The following is a 16,838-nucleotide window of genomic DNA, read 5'->3' as shown; positions in this document are numbered from 1 at the left end:
AGGGGGTTGGACTGGGTGACCCACAGAGGTCCCTTCCAACCCCCACCATTCTGTGATTCTGTGATTCTGTTCACACAAGTCGAGCGTGATTCTGGAAGTAAACAGGGATTCGGAGCTCACAGATTGAGCAGAAAGCGCGAGCCGGACGCTTCTCGCCTCGAACAGGCTCAGGCTGTTGGTGGGAGGCTGCCTTAGTGCTGGGGGAGATTCCCGGCCATCTTCATCCTGCCGGGAATCGAAGCTGCCCTGACAGGGAAGAAAATGCTTTCTCAGCTATCCTGTAAAAGTCAGAATTATAAATACCATTTCTTTTTCTAATTGCTCAAAGAGAAGAAAGCAGAAAGGAAGACCTCGCATCTCAGATTTGGACTCTTGAGACTTATATCAATGACTCAAACGCTACATCCGTAAGAGAAAATTGCGGGTTTTCAGCGAGAGCTTCCGTAAACACCGCGGGATTGCCGAGCCGCTGCTGAAGCATCCCTTCACCTCTTCTGCCCTTAAATACAGCTGCCTCCTCGCGCGGCGTAGCGTCGGTAGGCCGCTTGCTCGCGGCGGTACGCGCAGCGTTAGGTGTTTGGATCCAAAGGTCGCGGCAGGGATTCGGCAGCGTCCCCTCGTCCCTCGAGGTCGGTTTCCCAAGCGCCGCAGTTAAGGCGTGGAGGCGTTTGAGGGCGGGTCGCACTTTTTATTATTGCTTTTAATGCTTTTTCGTGCGAATCCAGGCAGCTGGGGAACGCTCCGGCCGTCGCTTAGCAACGCACGCCCCGCCCCCCGGCCCCGCCCACCTCCGGGCAAGCTGAGGGCAGCGGCTTCACGGTCCTGCCGCGCATGCGCGGTTCCGGCAGCCGGCGGGGTCCGCGGCGAGGCCCGGCCCCATGGCCGCCGTCTTCCTCGTCACGCTCTACGAGTACTCGCCGCTCTTCTACATCACCGTGGTGTTCGTCTGCTTCCTCGTCACCAGCGGCCTGGTGCTGGGCTGGTGAGTGCGGCGGGGGCGGCCGGCGCTGCCCGCGGTGGCCGGCGTGGGGCGGTGGAGGGGGTTAATGGGGAGCTGGGACCCCCTCGGGGAGCGAGGTGTGGGGTGGGGGGGCTGGCGGTGAGGCGGTGGTCGTCCTCCACTGCTGACCGTTGGGGAAGAGGGGCTGCTCCGTCGGGGAGGAGGGGGAAAGCTGTGGGGAAAACGGGGTGGTCGGAGGAGGACCTGAGTGAGGGGGTGGGGGTCAGGGAGGGCTGCGTCCAGGGAAGGGTTTGGCACCGCTGGGGAGGGACATCCTGAATCCTGGTGGTAGGTGGAACCAGGAGATGAGGGTGACGGAGCCCTGGCCCAGGCTGCCCAGGGAGGCTGTGGAGTCTCCTTCTCTGGAGATATTTCAGACCCGCCTGGACGCGGTGCTGTGCAGCCTGCTCTGGGTGACCCTGCTTGGGCAGGGGGTTGGACTGGATGACCACAGAGGTCCCTGCCAACCCCCACCATGCTGTCATTCTGTGAAGGTGCCTGGCGTTAGGCCGTGTAGCAGCTACATCTGCCAGGCTTTGAGGCAGAGTTGTTACCGAGGTGTGAGACTGCCCAGGGCCGCTGATGGGGCACCAGTCTGTTCCACTGCGGGAGCTCGGAGAAGTGCGTGTTTCAGGTGAACCAAACAGGGTGCAGGAACTGGGGTGGCGAGGAGCCTCCAACAGCTGACCTGCTAAAGCGTCTGGAGGGGCGATGACCCTCTCCTAATCGTGTTTGAGAGGGTTCAGCAGAGATGTCACGATTGCCTTTATCAGAAGCAGGTCCCTGAGTGTCTGTCCGTAGCTCTGTGCTGCCTGTGTTCCCACTGGCTCTGTAGTGTCCGTAAATGTAAACGCTGATACTTGCCAAGTGGAGAGCACTGATTAGCAATCAAAGTATTTTATGTAGGAGCTGTGGATACACCACGCTTCTGGAGAGAATAAAATAAGGATATTGCATTTCGTCCCGTTGGTGTAACAATATCTGTAGCACTGTGGTTCAGTGTTTTCCTTCCTTTCTCTCTCTTTGAATGTTTTAGCTGTAGCTGTTTGTTCTCTCGGCAGCTTATAAACACTCTGCTTGACTTTTCATTTGGTGCAAACTCTTTCTCTTGTTTACATCACTTTGTTAGCTGCCTCTGGCTCAAACACATGCCATCTATTGCTTTCGGTGTGAACGAAGCTGTCTTTTCATCTTTCAGATAGGCTTTGTGGAAAGTTTTTTATTCTTGTTTCACATTGCCTCCCCTAGTGCTGGAGAAGTGGTAGTGAAGGCAAGACTGGGCTCATCCTTCTGCTGGATAAAGCTTCACCTCGGTGTTTACTTAGAGAGAAAGAGAGGTGGTAGAAATTCCTTTTCATAATTCCCTCTGTCCCACTACACGCTGACGGTGTTATATTGCCATCCACTTCTCTCCACTTTTCCTTTTTTGATTCTTTAAAAATGGTATCTTTACTGAAAAAAAAAAAGTTACTGAATTGTGATTCAAATAAATCTCTTGCATGTATATCCCAAACCAGTGATCCTGTATCAATTTAATTATTATTTATCTGTTTATAATAAATCCTTTGCAATCCCCTGCTGTAACATGTCTGAAATATGTGCCTGGACTTGTATGTCTGACACTGTCCCGTGTGACATCCTTGTCGCTAAGTTGGAGAGACATGGATTCGATGGGTGGACCACTTGGTGGATAAGGAATTGGCAGGATGGTGGCACTCAAAGAGTTGCGGTCAGTGGCGTGATGTCCAAGTGGAGACCAATGGCGAGTGACGTTCCTCAGGGGTCGGTATTGGGACTGGTGCTGTTTAACATCTTTGTTGGTCACATGGACAGTGGGATCGATGCACCCTCAGCAAGTTTGCCGATGACACCGAGCTGTGTGGTGCGGTCGACAGGCTGGAGGGAAGGGCTGCCATCCAGAGGGACCTGGGCAGGCTGGAGAGGTGGGCCTGTGCGAACCTCCTGAAGTTCAACAAGGCCAAGGGCAAGGTCCTGCTCACGGGTCGGGGCCATCCCGAGCACAAATCCAGGCTGGGTGGAGAATGGATGGAGAGCAGCCCTGAGGAGAAGGACTTGGGGGTGCTGGTTAATGAGAAACTCAGTGTGACCGTTAAGGGAGAAGCCGCTGCCCAAGCATTCACACACCATGCAAGAAGCCGCACACACACCACCCGAGACTTCAACTGCTGCGACTGGGGTCCCTTCACAGCGGGCAACTCCAGTGAGCCAACGGGTGCCCCTTTTTGACTCCCCACCCACATTCTCAGCGCTTTCTTATCCTTCAGGCTCGACTCTAGTTTTCTGGAAGCAGAGTCTCCGACATGACATATGCCAGATTATTGAGTGGTACAGCAGTGTAAAACAGCTCAAACTGGGTGCCTCTGGAGAGGGATCCTGAACAAAGAAATCCCTGGACAATTGTACCCTTACAATCGAAGTTCCTGCTCCACAAAGTTCTTCACATGGTGTCCAAGTGGCAGCTGATCCAGTGGTGTTATTTGGGTCTGGGGGCTTTTGTCCATCATTGGGCCCCCTCATTGTCTCTGGGCAGGCTGCAGATTCTTTCCTTATCTTCAGAGAGGCCCAGGTGCTGCCAAGTGATGACTTAACTTCCTTATCTTCTAGCTTCAGCTGAATCCTTGGGGCCCTCCTTCACTTGGCTTGGCAAGGGTTCAGTGAAAGCTCGCTGTGTCCAGGTGGCAAATTCACAGCGTGCGGCGTAGGGCTTCGGCAAAGTCAGCCACTAATGCCAAGCAAGTTAGTTATGTGAACATATATATGTAAATATGAGTACTGTACCAGAACACAAAATAGCAACTCTTCCTACATTTTGACTAATTTTTTCTACAACAATGACCCGGCAGCATGCGCTGGCAGGCCAGCCGTGCCCTGGGCTGCATGCCCAGCAGCGTGGGCACAAGGTGAGGGAGGGGATTCTGCTGCTCTGCCCTGCTCTGCTGAGACCCCCCGGGAGTCCTGCTTCCAGCTCTGGAGCCCTCAGCACAGGACAGAGCTGGAGCTGTGGGAGCGGGGCCAGAGGAGGCCCCAGCAATGATCTGAGGGCTGGAACCCCTCTGCTGGGAGGAAAGGCTGGGAGAGCTGGGGCTGCTCAGCCTGGAGAAGAGAAGGCTGTGGGGAGACCTTAGAGCAGCTGCCAGTGCCTGGAGGGGCTGCAGGAGAGCTGGAGAGGGGCTGTGACAGGACAAGGGGGGATGGCTTCAAGCTGAAAGTGGGGAGATTTAGATTAGGTATAAGGAAGAAATCCTTTATGATGAGGGTGGTGAGGCCCTGGCCCAGGTTGCCCAGAGAAGTTGTGGCTGCCCCCTCCCTGGCAGTGCTCAAGGCCAGGTTGGACGGGGCTTGGAGCAACCTGGGCTGGTGGAAGGGGTCTCTGTCCATGGCAGGGGAGTGGGACTGGGTGATCTGTAAGGTCCCTTCCAGCCCAAACCTTTCTACAATTCTATGATTATGCCATAAGATCTTTCCATTGGCACACGTGTCCATTGATGCTTTTGGGGCTACAGGCTGTGCAGAGCACTCTCCAGATGCGTTTTTATTTCAAGATCAGAGTTTCTAGGTGCATCTGCCCTAGATATTGCAGTTGATGTAAACACATACAAACTCTCTTCAAACTAGTTTGTTAAGTCAAGCAGAAGCAGTACCCAGTAGCTCAGTACATACGGGTACGTGAGCGTGTGGCCAGCTGCTCAGCCGTATTTGCTGCTGCCTTTGGACTCCACCGTACCATGGCTGTATGACGAAGAGTCTCCAGGCAACCTCGGTGTGTCTGCAGCTGTAGTTCCAGCGCCCTTGAGCTTCCTGATGAGAACAACTTGATCCTTTATTTGCTGCGTGGAGTACTAGAAATGCATATGGTGCCATATGAATACAGAACACTTGATGTATTGCTGTAGTGACATTTTGTTTCCCCCATCATTTTCAGCATCAGTTGTCGGCTTGTTTTATGGATGTGTTCGTGATGGTGTCAGACAGGCTTTAAAACACCAGCTGCTTAGGAATGTTAATGTTTTCATTTGCAAAATGAAGCACTGATTTAATGAGTGTCTGCTTTTGTGTGTCCAGCCTTGGATACCTGTGGCTCTAAGTAGGTTACTGGTAGCTTTCTAGAGCCAGCCCCACAGAAGCTCTGGGCATGGGAATGAAGTGGAATTTAGATTAACTCAGTGTGGTCCTGGGCATTGCCTCTTTAGCTGGAGATGAATACTCATATTAGGAGGAACTGTGGGCTCAGCAGCTGTCTGAGGTCCGCACTGCTCTTTGAAGAAATTAACTCATGAACAAAACCGTTGGAAACTCCTGCCTTTTCTAAACTAGCATTGTTCTGAATAAATTAATTTTCCCCTATACCAGCTAATTATCTAGGCTGACAGAATATTAGATCATAAAATAAAAAAATCTATACCTTTATTGATCCTTCGTACACTGAATACTACCTTGAAATTTGCAGAAGCGCTTGACACTATTGGTGAACAGAAAACCCTTTCTGCCTTCAGCTGCTGCTGAAACTGCATAGAGGCTTTTTTCTAAGGCTGCTTTTCATGGTGATTAGCCTGTCGCTTTTGACCAGCGAGGAAAGTTTCCAAAGAAGAGAGTTTTCGCTTCGGAATCAGCCAGATGGCATAAAACAGGAGGCATCTGTATGTGCGGCTGGAGAGATTAGCTCCATTGAGTTGTGGATATTGAATAAGGGAAACATCTGCTGCACCTGGTTTCTCTGTGAGTAGGGTGTTTAACTGGTGTACTTCTTTGCAGCCCCGGTGAAGTCACTGTGGCCGTGTGTGTTTGCTTGCATGGGACAGAGGTTTGACCCTCTGGGCACACAAACTAAGTATGGCTGAGCGCCCGGTATTATATCATCAAATAAAGGCAGGTGTTTCCAGCAAAGTCTGGCAAACCAAAGGGATTTATCAAAGATGCAGTAATGAGTATAGAGTATTCTCCACCAGCTCAGTCGCTTTCCTCTCTGGTGTATCTGTGACATGCAGGCACTCGAGATGTTAAATGGTAAAGGCAAATATTTGTTAGGCTGCCAGGAACAGGTTGTTGCTCCTGAGAGGTTTTTTTCCTGAAGTAGTTTCCTCGACTTGAAAATCGCTTTTGACTGATGATTTTCCCCGTTATAAAGGGTGCCCCTCCAACAGGAGTCAATAGAAAGGAGCCCAAGGTCAGTAAAAGCTCTGCTTTTCTTCTTCATTTGACACGCAGGAGTTGGAAAAGATTTTAAAACCAGGAAAAAGTAGCTGTTAAGCCACAAAATTGTCTGTTTGGCTCAGAGCTGTATTGTACGTGAAATTACTTTAGCAATTTTCAGACTGCTTACGTTGAAGTTGGTAGCGCCCTTTTCAGCTCGAGTTATTGATCCGAGACCCATCTCACCGTAACAGCTGCCATTTCAGTAGGCGAAATGGCAACAACTGACGCGGGGAAGAGCCGATGCTTCGTGCCGTTCAGAGTTTTCCAGCCCCCGATATGGTGATGACTGCCTAAACCCAAATTCAAAGCCGTGAAACAGGCCATCACATCAGCGGTACAGGGGACAGCAACAAAAGCACAAATTCAGAAGTACAGCCTGAGCTAATTAATAACTGTTTTCTAAAACGCATTAACAAAAGGCCCCCACAGCTGCTCCCTGTTGCCTGACTAATGAGACAGGGCTGGATTAATGCAGTTAAGGAAATCTCTTCAGTCTCCAAAGTAGTCTTCTGATTCCATATCTGGGACAGTTTCTTTAATCAGCATTTGGTTATTGAGAGTTATTGCTGTCACCTTAGAAAGTGGATTATTTTTAGCCGAGTGTGAACGGAAGTCTGTTGTGGAGCTTGTTTTGCAGATCCTGGTCTTCTGCAGTGGTTCTTTTAAAAGCCCCAGGCAGCATGAAAGTCTTGGCATTTTTAATTGATGGCAGAAACCATCTCAAAGTAGTCTTCCTCACTTTCTTTGATTCACAGGGTGTTTAAACGTCAAAACTTTTGCTTTGTTACCCTTTTAGGGTCAGAATATCACTTAGGATAGCAGGCTAGTTTTGGCTTTGAAAGGGATGTAGAATCTCAGCTTTGATTCAGAGTCTTGGCTGTTTTGCACTTGGTTTCTGGCTCAAAGCAGAGGCTGTACCGCCCCTGATTTAGTATCAGCATATTACTGTAATTGAGGTTTACAGGGGAAATTGGGAGCTTATTCTCCCATAAAAACATCTTGCTGGATGTAGTTACGGCTAGAAATATCATAGGGCTGCGTGATTTACTCCGAGGTCCTCCTTTGGAGCACCTGGTCCATTAAGGCTTTTCCATATTTGCAAGCAGTGAATTTTTTTTTTTCTTTTTTTGGGGGGGTCCTGTGACAGAATGTGCAGAACATCAATCTGGAGAACGCTCTGGCTGACCGCTTACCACTAGAGGGCATTGACCATTCTCGTTCGTTTTATTCTCTTTCTGGGAAATATTGCAGGAGTGGAGTATTCCTCCTTTATCGATTTTTCTGTGTCACTGTGGAGACTCCTACCTTCTGCCACAGCAAGCTGGAGTCAGATTGGCAGGCTATGTTATGCACGCATCCTGGCAGATACTCTGCAAAGCCACGCTAGCTCTATTCGTTGTGCTGGGTGCTATTTAGAGCTGAAGAAAAACTCAAATGTGTCAACGCTAACACTTAACCCACTTGTTCTTGTTTCATGTCTCATAGGTTTGGGTTGGGTGTTCCTGTTATTCTAAGAAACTCGGAAGAAACAGAATCCAGCACAAGAATTTTGAAAAAGCGGATGAGACAAGTGAAGAATCCTTTTGGGTTAGAAATCTCGCATCCTGCTGCAGCTTCGGTAACAAGTCAGTGGGTTTCTCATGTGCTTGATTTTTGTCGGTTTGGGTTCCTGAGCTTAGTACTATGTTTTCTTGCTCTCATCCTTCTGCTTTGTCAGAATTCCTCAGAAACATGCTTCCTCCTGGCATTACAACAGAAATAAATTTTACACAGCTTATAAATGTGATGCTTTTAAAAGTGAAATGTTTGAATACTGAGGTACAGTTTAATTTTTATTAATGAAACACTTCCTGCTATAACAGATTTTTAAGCAACAAAAACATTTGCAGATTACCAGCTACTGTGGGCGTCTTTGTAAATTTACAGAATTGTAGAAATCTATAGAATTCATCATAGAATGTCAGCCGCCCACTTAAATCTAAGTCGAGGTCTCCAGCAGTGTTTGGAAGTGCACTACTTAAAAACGAAAAAACTGCTTAAAAAAAAGAAAAATCTCCCTCTCTTTCTATCTGTGCTGAATTTAAATATCTATTTGGATCAGACTTCAGGCAGTCCCTAACATCCTTGAAATCACCCGCATAGGAAGTGAAATTCATGCTCTTCTGCATCACTGGGGAGTAGTAAGCAAGGGTGAGCGTCTTCCACCAAGACGGATGTGGAACTTTCCTGTGAGTGAGAAAAGGGCTGCAGCAGTTTTACCCCTCCCTCCACATAAAAAAAAAATACAACAACTTAGTCTGCAGGTAACTTGGATTTTTCAGGAGGGTTGGAGCACTATGGATTTGGTGGAACTTTTCAAGAGTTCTGCTCCTGTTTGTGCAGCGTTTAGCAGTTAATGGGTCAGGTACTTCATTTTTAGAAAAGAAATGGAGTGCACAGATCCTGTTTTTATCCTACCTCTGTGTGATCAAGAGAGCCTGATGCTTTGAGAGCACAGAGTGTGTTGTAGGCCCGGTGTACCAATTAATACCATTATCTAAGGAGGGAATGGACTTTGGGCTAGGGGTTGTGCTCTTGCGTCTGCCAGTGAGTGGGTAAAATGTTACCAGAGGTTAAAATTTACCTTTGTAATGTCCACATGCTACTTTTGTTAGCTTAATCAGCGATTTTATCTCCTCACACCCACGTCCTTATCTCATTGACTTTCCTAAGCACTAAACCTAGTCTAAATGCTTAGGAGATTAGATTATAATGATAAAAATCTGGGACACTGAAGTAGTTTTCTGCTTGTTGCCATTTAAGAACCTACACTTAGCAATTCCAGAATTCCTGCACATGGGTGAGTTAATGAAATCCTTATCTTCTTTCTACAAGAGGGTATAGCACTGACACCTGATTGTCTGGAAGACTGTATTCTTACCTGCTACTGGGGCTGCAGTGTTCAAAAACTCCATGAAGCGTTGCAGAAACATGTCTACTGCTTCAGAATAAAGACTCCACAGGCATTGGAGGATGCTCTGTACAGCGAATACCTCTATCGACAACAGTACTTGTATCCTTTTTTATAAATTGTTTTGACAAAATATGCTAATTTATTGGCACTGGGAGTGTTGAGACATGTGAACATTTGGCAGTTCTTGGCACCGTATATTTATGAACAAATATGATGACAAATATTCGTTTTTATGCAAACGTCACATTTGTCTACAGTTGCAGCAACACGGATTGTTTTTCTTGACACATACAAAGCATTAAAAAAAATGACAAGGAAGAAAAATATTGTCAGTTACCAGAAGATGCTCAAGTTGTTGATTTTGGCCCAGTGCCTAGATCTCGCTATCCATTGACAGCGTTGTTGACGTTAGCTGATGAAGAAGACAGAGAAATATATGATATTGTAAGTAACAGAAGATTATATTTTAGGGTCACTGTATTTAAGGTCTGAGTGTTGCCGGAGACAGGCTTGAATAAAACAGCTTCCCTTCCCTGTCCCCTAGGATAGGGTCCTTAACTTTGTCACTGATGACTCCAGGGGAACGTGGCAGAAGAGCAAGGATAAATGTTGTAGAAAAATTATGCCATTGAAAAGTTGCTTATGATTTTTACAAACCTTCTATCTGCAGAGGTCTCTGTGGTAAGCCCTGTGGTCAGATGAACTGGGGCTGTGGTAGGTTAGTAAGCTATTACTCTGATTTTTCTGGTCACATAAAGCTGCAGTGGAGCTCTTGCGCTGATACGGTCTTTTCGATTGCTGTTGGCAAGGTAGGAGGATTTTTTTTTAGTATCTGGCACAATATTTGAGCTGATTGCTGCCTTGACTGCTCGGAACATAGAAATTACCTTTCTGTGACAGGCCCGAGTCTGTGCAGCGTAGTACATTGTGTCTTGCAGTAGCCATCTCCAGGTCATTTACAGGAAGGTGTGAAGGTCTTGCAGTGGACTGATGTGAGATACTCAGCTCCCCAAAAAGGTGTCCTCCTAATCTCTTGCAGTGAAAGCAGCTTCAGCCTTGTCACGTGCAGTTCAATATCCCTTCTAAACTCTGAATTGACTGATGCTTTTTGGAATGATTTGGGACACACTTTTACCTCCCATCTTTTCATTTGGTTGATTATCTGATAGCACCAACTGCTTGAACAATGATACAAATGGACTCAGAAGCAAATTGCCTAAATCCACTGAACGCTTTTCCATACATTCATTTGGAAATTGTGATCACAGCAGTGCCTAGGGGCACACTGTTCCCTTTCCAAATGGTGCCCGTCCTTGGCTTCTTGGCACTTGACCTTAGGACTGCCTTGCTCCCGCCTGTCCCGACTCGAGATTCCTCCCCCCCCAGCTATTTCCCAGATGAGTACGTCTATACATATGTTTAGAGCTCAGATTAGTTTAATATAAAGAAACTATAAATTTCATATTTGAATGTATTTGATATTAGCATGGACATGAATTTGTAACACCTCTCTTTTGTTCCTTAATATATAAGAAAGAGACGGGAGAGCGAGGGAGGTATTTTTCCTCTGATTTTGGAGAAAAGGAGCCTGTTAATATGATCAGAGGAGTAATTCCACCTGAAATCCTTGCCAGACAAATGTCAGAATTGCATCCATTGTTGAAACAAACTTGTAAAGTATAAATATAGTGTGGAAAGTCATCTTTGCCGCTGAGGCCATATGGTATTACAGCATTATTATCATATCAGTGCATCAAGCTCCATCTTGAACTATTTTTGTGTGTGTGTGTGTGTCCATCACTGCCAATGGTGTTCCAGTATCTCTTTTCTGGGGAGTCTAATTTTCATCCTAACCATATCTGGAAATCATGCCTGACCAATCTGATAGCTTTCTACGATGGCATGACTGGCTGGGTAGATGAAGGGAGAGCCGTGGATGTTGTCTACCTAGACTTCAGCAAGGCTTTCGACACAGTCTCCCATAACATCCTCCTAGGGAAGCTCAGGAAGTGTGGGCTGGATGAGTGGTCGGTGAGGTAGATTGAGAACTGGCTGAATGGCAGAACTCAGAGGGTTGTCGTCAGCGGCGCTGAGTCTGGTTGGAGGCTGGTAACTAGTGGTGTCCCCCAGGGGTCAGTACTGGGCCCAGCCTTGTTTCACTTCATCAACGACCTGGATGAAGAGTTAGAATGTACCCTCAGCAAGTTTGCTGATGACACCAAACTGGGAGGAGTGGCTGATACACCAGGAGGCTGTGCTGCCATTCAGCGTGACCTGGACAGGCTGGAAAGTTGGGCAGAGAGGAACCTGATGAGGTTCAACACAGGCAAATGCAGGGTCCTGCACCTGGGGAGGAACAACCCCAGGCATCAGTACAGGCTTGGGGTGGACCTGCTGGAGAGCAGCTCTGTGGAGAGGGACCTGGGTGTCCTAGTGAACGACAGGTTGACCATGAGCCAGCAGTGTGCCCTGGCTGCCAAGAAGGCCAATGGGATCCTGGGGTGCATCAAGAGGAGTGTGGCCAGCAGGGCAAGGGAGGTTCTCCTGCCCCTCTACTCTGCCCTGGTGAGGCCTCATCTGGAGTGCTGTGTCCAGTTCTGGGCTCCCCAGTTCAAGAAAGATGAGGAGCGACTGGAGAGAGTCCAGCGGAGGGCTACGAGGATGATGAGGGGACTGGAGCATCTCTCCTGTGAGGAGAGGCTGAGGGAGCTGGGCTTGTTCAGCCTGGAGAAGAGAAGGCTGAGAGGGGACCTTAGAAATGCTTATAAATATCTGCAGGGTGGGTGTCAGGAGGACGGGGCCAGACTCTTTCCAGTGGTGCCCAGCGACAGGACAAGGGGCAATGGGCACAAACTGAAGCAGAGGAAGTTCCAGCTGAAGATGAGGAAGCACTTCTTCCCTCTGAGGGTGACGGAGCACTGGCACAGGCTGCCCAGGGAGGCTGTGGAGTCTCCTTCTCTGGAGCTATTCCAGCCCTGCCTGGACGCGGTGCTGTGCAGCCTGCTCTGGGTGACCCTGCTTCGGCAGGGGGGTTGGGCTGGGTGACCCACAGAGGTCCCTTCCAACCCCGAACATTCTGTGATTCTGTGGCCAGATCATACCTATTTGGTTCTGTGCTCTATTTTTCCTCTAGCTCCAGAAAATTAGCATGACCGTATGTAAGAGTTACAGAAATTACTTGAAGACTGACAGGATTAAAGTGGAAGAAGGCTTAGATCTCAGAGCAGTGTATAAAACAGAAGATTGAAGAGTAACTTGATTATGCGTGCAAGTATTTACAAAGAGAGAAAATACCTGGTGTTCAAGGGGGAGGGGTTCTATAATCAAACAGCACAGCATTTCTGCTAGATCGTAGCATCACCGTCTGTGTTTCTGTACTGCAGGACAGCACAGCAGAGGAGGCAATAGCTTGAAAGTCGAGATGCTTGCGTTAGGAACTGGTCCCACGCACAGTTAAACAGTTGCCGAGGTGTCTGAACAAATGATGAATTGAGGACATGCGTCGTCATTGAGAAAGCACTGATGTTATGGTGGGATGACATAGTACAAATACGCCAAGAACCGTTAACTTTTAAACTCTTATTATCAAAACACAAAATATGTCGTTTTAATGGAGATTTAATGGCTTTCAGGTTCCAAAATTAATAGTGGTGTGGGGTTGTTGTTGTTTTTTTTTTCTTTTGAGGCATTGTAGTTTAGAAGTAAAGACCTTATTGGCAAAGAATAGTAAATTCAGTTAGTATAAATACGTATGTATAGGTACATATATATTTAAACTCTGCATGTAATTAGCCATGTAGTGGATTTTGAAGTAGAAATCTGATTTGCCTTGATTTTTTTTTTTTTTTAAATAGCTTGCTTCTGTATTTCATTTCTCTTTTGACAGTTTCTGGAAACTACAGTAATATTGAATTTCACTTTCTTTTTTTCCTGCTTTTTAGAGGCTATTGCATAATTCTGTCAGGGTGAGGGGTATTAGGCACAGCATGCAAGCTTAAAGTGCTCTTATTTTCAGAAAAATGGCTCTAAAGTCAGCCCATGGGGTCCTTTCATAATCCTTTCCAGGGAAATTTGTCTTTTGCCTGCTTGGTTTACAAGCCAATCAGCGACACTTCTAAATGCTTTTCAGAGTCTAAAAACTGCGGTCTGTGTTTTTGTGAGGGAAGTGGGAGAAAGTAGGGAAGACTTTGCCTTTGACGCGCTCCCCTGTAATTTTGCATTTGGACTTCAGCTGAGAGCGTCATTCCTTGTGTTGAGGAGAGCCCGGGATGCGGCCGCGGAAGTTGGCCAGGAGTTAAGTGCTTGCGCTCGCTTGAGGCTCGGTTGCTGTAGGAAACTCCTTGCAGTTTGTCTACTCTTCTCCCATCCAGGAGGAGCTCATCAGGAGTTAGTGGACAGAAGAGTGTAGGAGCTGCTGCAGGTGGCATCTCTGAGGCACATCCGTGACTGTAAGCAAGCCCTCCTGCAGCTGCAGAAGCATTTACGGCGGGAGGGCTGCGTGTGCGGAGGTGCCTTGATGGTTTGGGACCTAATTCTGTTAGGTGAGAGCAGTCAGAGGAGGTCTCCGCTGTACACTGGCTGCAGGAGGGCTCCGTGGAGAACCAGGGCACAAAGCTGGAGCACCACAAAGTGCTATCTTGTGCCACGTCCTGTTTTCACCTTGTCCAGCCTGTTCTTTTGACCTGTGCCTGAAGTCGGTATTGTTGAAGTCCTGATTGTCTGAGGAAATAAGCAGGTCAGAGGTTGTAACAAAGCATGCAATCTTTCAAGCAGCCTGTTCTATATGAATCATATAACGAAAAGGAAAGTTATTAAACACAGCGCTTTTTTTTTTTGGTAGATTTCAATGGTGGCTGTAATTCACATTCCTGATGAAAGCTACAGACTTTCCTGCAGAATATTATATCAGTATCTGCTTCTAGCTCAAGGTCAATACCATGATCTGAAGGTAAGCCACGTACTGAGTCTTGTTTCGTTTGTGACAGTGTGAAGTTTAGTTTGTGTAGGCTTTCAGGAGCCTAAATTAGAAGAAATCTTTTATTGTCATGCAAAGAATTGGATAATAGTTTAAATTATTTTAGCAGTTAAGTAGTTCCAGGCAAAGTTACTGTATGGAAATATTTCATATGAAAATATTCCAAGATTTCCTGGAGAAATTACTTGATTCTAATCTAGAGAATCATAGAGTGCTTTGGGTTGGAAGGGACCTTTAGAGATTGTCTAACCCAACCCCCCTGCAGCGAGCAGGGACATCTTCAACCAGACCAGGTTGCTCAGAGCCCTGTCCAGCCTGGCCTAGGTCCTGTCCGCTTATTAAAGCAGTGGTGAGACATTAACTAGCTGTCGAATGCTCCCTGTCTACAGAGCATTTGTCACCTCCTTGCTAGTCACTCAAATCAGCGCTTTCTCCTGTACCGCCCTTCAACTGGGAAAGCCTCAGAAGATTTTTTTTTTTTTAATTTCTTTTTACTGCAATACATGCACAAAGGTTAGGAATCTGCCTAGCACATACCCTTGTAAGTTAAACCAATGTTCTCGTTATTCCATTCCACTTTCCCTTATCTGTGCATGTTGTGCAACCATCTTTGTCCTGTGTCTGTCAGGCAGTTGACGATGTGATTCTGTGCAGTTCACTTTTATATTACTGTGATAAGAAAAATAACATCTGGTATTGATAAGCTAGAAATTGGGCCAAATTAATTCAATTGACTCAATTAACATTGATTCAGAAATAGATTTGTCCAAAGAAATATTTGTCCTGGCCATTTTTTGCTGACATGGTTGATCCAGGTAAACTTCCCTGTTGATCCACTTAAGCTTTCTTTTCACGTATGGTTGCCATTCTAAAAACACTGCTTAAACTGAACAGAAATAGCTGTGTGACTGCGTCTGGTGTGGTCGTGTGGTGTGCTCTCTGCAGGCGTCTTTGCCTGCATGGTCGTTCACTGGCTTTAGTAAGAGATATTTCAGGGAGGCTGTGGAGTCTCCTTCTCTGGAGATATTCAAGACCCGCCTGGACAAGGTCCTCTGCGGCCTGCTCTGGGTGACCCTGCTTCAGCAGGGGGGTTGGACTGGGTGACCCACAGAGGGCCCTGCCAACCCCTACCATTCAGTGATTCTGAGATCATGCCCAGAAGAATTTGCGCTTCACATAAAATAGACAGAGAGGAGTAGGGGATTGTAATATCAGCAAGAGCAGAATGGGTTGAGCGAAGTAGATTTGATGGCTTGGTGGATAAATTTTTGGTAGGAACGGATAGAAGCACCCCTCTAGGCACAGTGATACACCGGAATCAGAAACCCGAGCTGCTCTAAACCTGGGCAGTTCTGTTAGAGTTCATGGATGTGCGTTCATGCATTTGATTCAGCGAAGATTTGGTGACTTATCCTTAACGTATTCCCAGTGTTCTGGGGGATTTTATGCTTCTGAAATACCTTTCGCTGAAGGCCAGGCAACGGCCAGGACTCGTGCAAAGAGGGAGTCTGGCAGTATTTGATCCAGTGGAAACCAGTGAATCTGACCCAGTGGAACGTGGGTCACGTGTGTGTGTGTTCAGGTATCGGGGGGGAGTCTGTTGACTTCAAAATGTTTGTCTCTGTGTATTTTAGCAACTCTTCATGTCTGCAAATGCACCGTCTTCAAGCGATGCGTCCGCTGGCGAGAGAAGCACCGACAGAAGCTTGCTAGAAAAGGTCGGACTGGCTGAAGGTGAACCAGAACAGCATGAAGAAAACAGTAAAGACTGTGTTGTTTGCCAGAACGGCACAGTGAACTGGGTACTCCTGCCCTGCCGGCACGCGTGCCTGTGTGATGGCTGCATTAAGTATTTTCAGCAGTGTCCAATGTGTAGGCAGTTTGTTCAAGAATCTTTTCCACTTTGCAGTAAAAAGGAGCAAGATGAAGATGAATCGACTCATATCTTGCAAGATGTTCTTCCTGGGAGAGTTTTTTAGTGTGTGTGTCGGGGGGCGGAATAGAAGAACTGGGTTGTATGCACCAAGATTAAATGTAGAAAACAGATTGTTTATGGGAGGATATCTAGCATTATTTGTATGGTTTGCTTTTTATTGTTAGGTAATTTTCAGCTTCCTTATTTGTCTTCGCTCCATATGCTCTCAGGAACGCCACGTTTACCCGTGCAATGTGGACAGAAGTAGTGTGTAGGATGTCTTTGAAGGATGTGATTTTATTTATAACTTCTTACTAGTTTTTCATGGAGTACTACTGGAGGCTATTTTGATTCCTAAATTTAGTATATCTACTAAAAAAAGAATAAAACTTGCAAGTGAAGTTGCACACAGCTCATTCTGTATTTATTGTATTTAAAATCCTAGAGCAATGTCTCATTTTAACTCAGTGTAATTTAGAAACAGCACTTTACGGAATGTATCAGATGAAGGAAAGTAAATAATTCTTCCTTGTTAAACCCGTGTATGTTGATTTTGTAGATGAAGGCTGGGCTGTGGCAGGAGCTGGGAGTTGAAGGCGTGATTCGGGACACCATTTCTGGCTGTTTTGAGAGATTTGTGTGCGTGCATGTGTGTGAGAGGGTCCTTAGCCAAAGCCCGCTGGAATGAGTGGAAAGACTTTTGTTGGGTATTGTTGGCTTGAACTAAACGTTGCTGACGCTTTCAAGCCTGAGCCTCTGCTATGTCGTTTTGAGACACAGA

The 16,838-nt window shown here is 46.9% G+C and overlaps 1 protein-coding gene across 1 annotated transcript; it reads left to right on the top strand.

The window, feature by feature from the left end:
* The first annotated feature begins 718 nt into the window (after positions 1 to 718).
* On the top strand, positions 719 to 16,594 carry CGRRF1 (cell growth regulator with ring finger domain 1). Its single transcript, XM_075427303.1, has 6 exons — positions 719 to 982; positions 7,700 to 7,839; positions 9,089 to 9,266; positions 9,464 to 9,611; positions 14,008 to 14,115; positions 15,777 to 16,594. The coding sequence occupies exons 1-6, from the start codon at positions 879 to 881 to the stop codon at positions 16,119 to 16,121; spliced, it is 1,023 nt and encodes a 340-aa protein (XP_075283418.1). The 5' UTR covers positions 719 to 878; the 3' UTR covers positions 16,122 to 16,594.
* The last annotated feature ends 244 nt before the right edge of the window (positions 16,595 to 16,838 follow it).

This window comes from Opisthocomus hoazin, chromosome 7, assembly GCF_030867145.1.
Source record: "Opisthocomus hoazin isolate bOpiHoa1 chromosome 7, bOpiHoa1.hap1, whole genome shotgun sequence".
Taxonomy (NCBI): Eukaryota; Metazoa; Chordata; class Aves; order Opisthocomiformes; family Opisthocomidae; genus Opisthocomus; species Opisthocomus hoazin.
The sequence above is the reverse complement of the archived record's forward strand: the minus strand, read 5'-3'. Positions and strand labels throughout refer to the sequence as shown.

Coding starts and splice junctions, on each gene's coding strand:
- CGRRF1 (XM_075427303.1), top strand. CDS start 879: ATGGCCGCCGTCTTCCTCGTCACGCTCTACGAGTACTCGCCGCTCTTC. Junction 7,840..9,088: donor TGCTGCAGCTTCGGTAACAA/GTCAGTGGGTTT, acceptor TCTTTCTACAAG/AGGGTATAGCACTGACACCT. Junction 9,267..9,463: donor CTCTATCGACAACAGTACTT/GTATCCTTTTTT, acceptor ACACATACAAAG/CATTAAAAAAAATGACAAGG.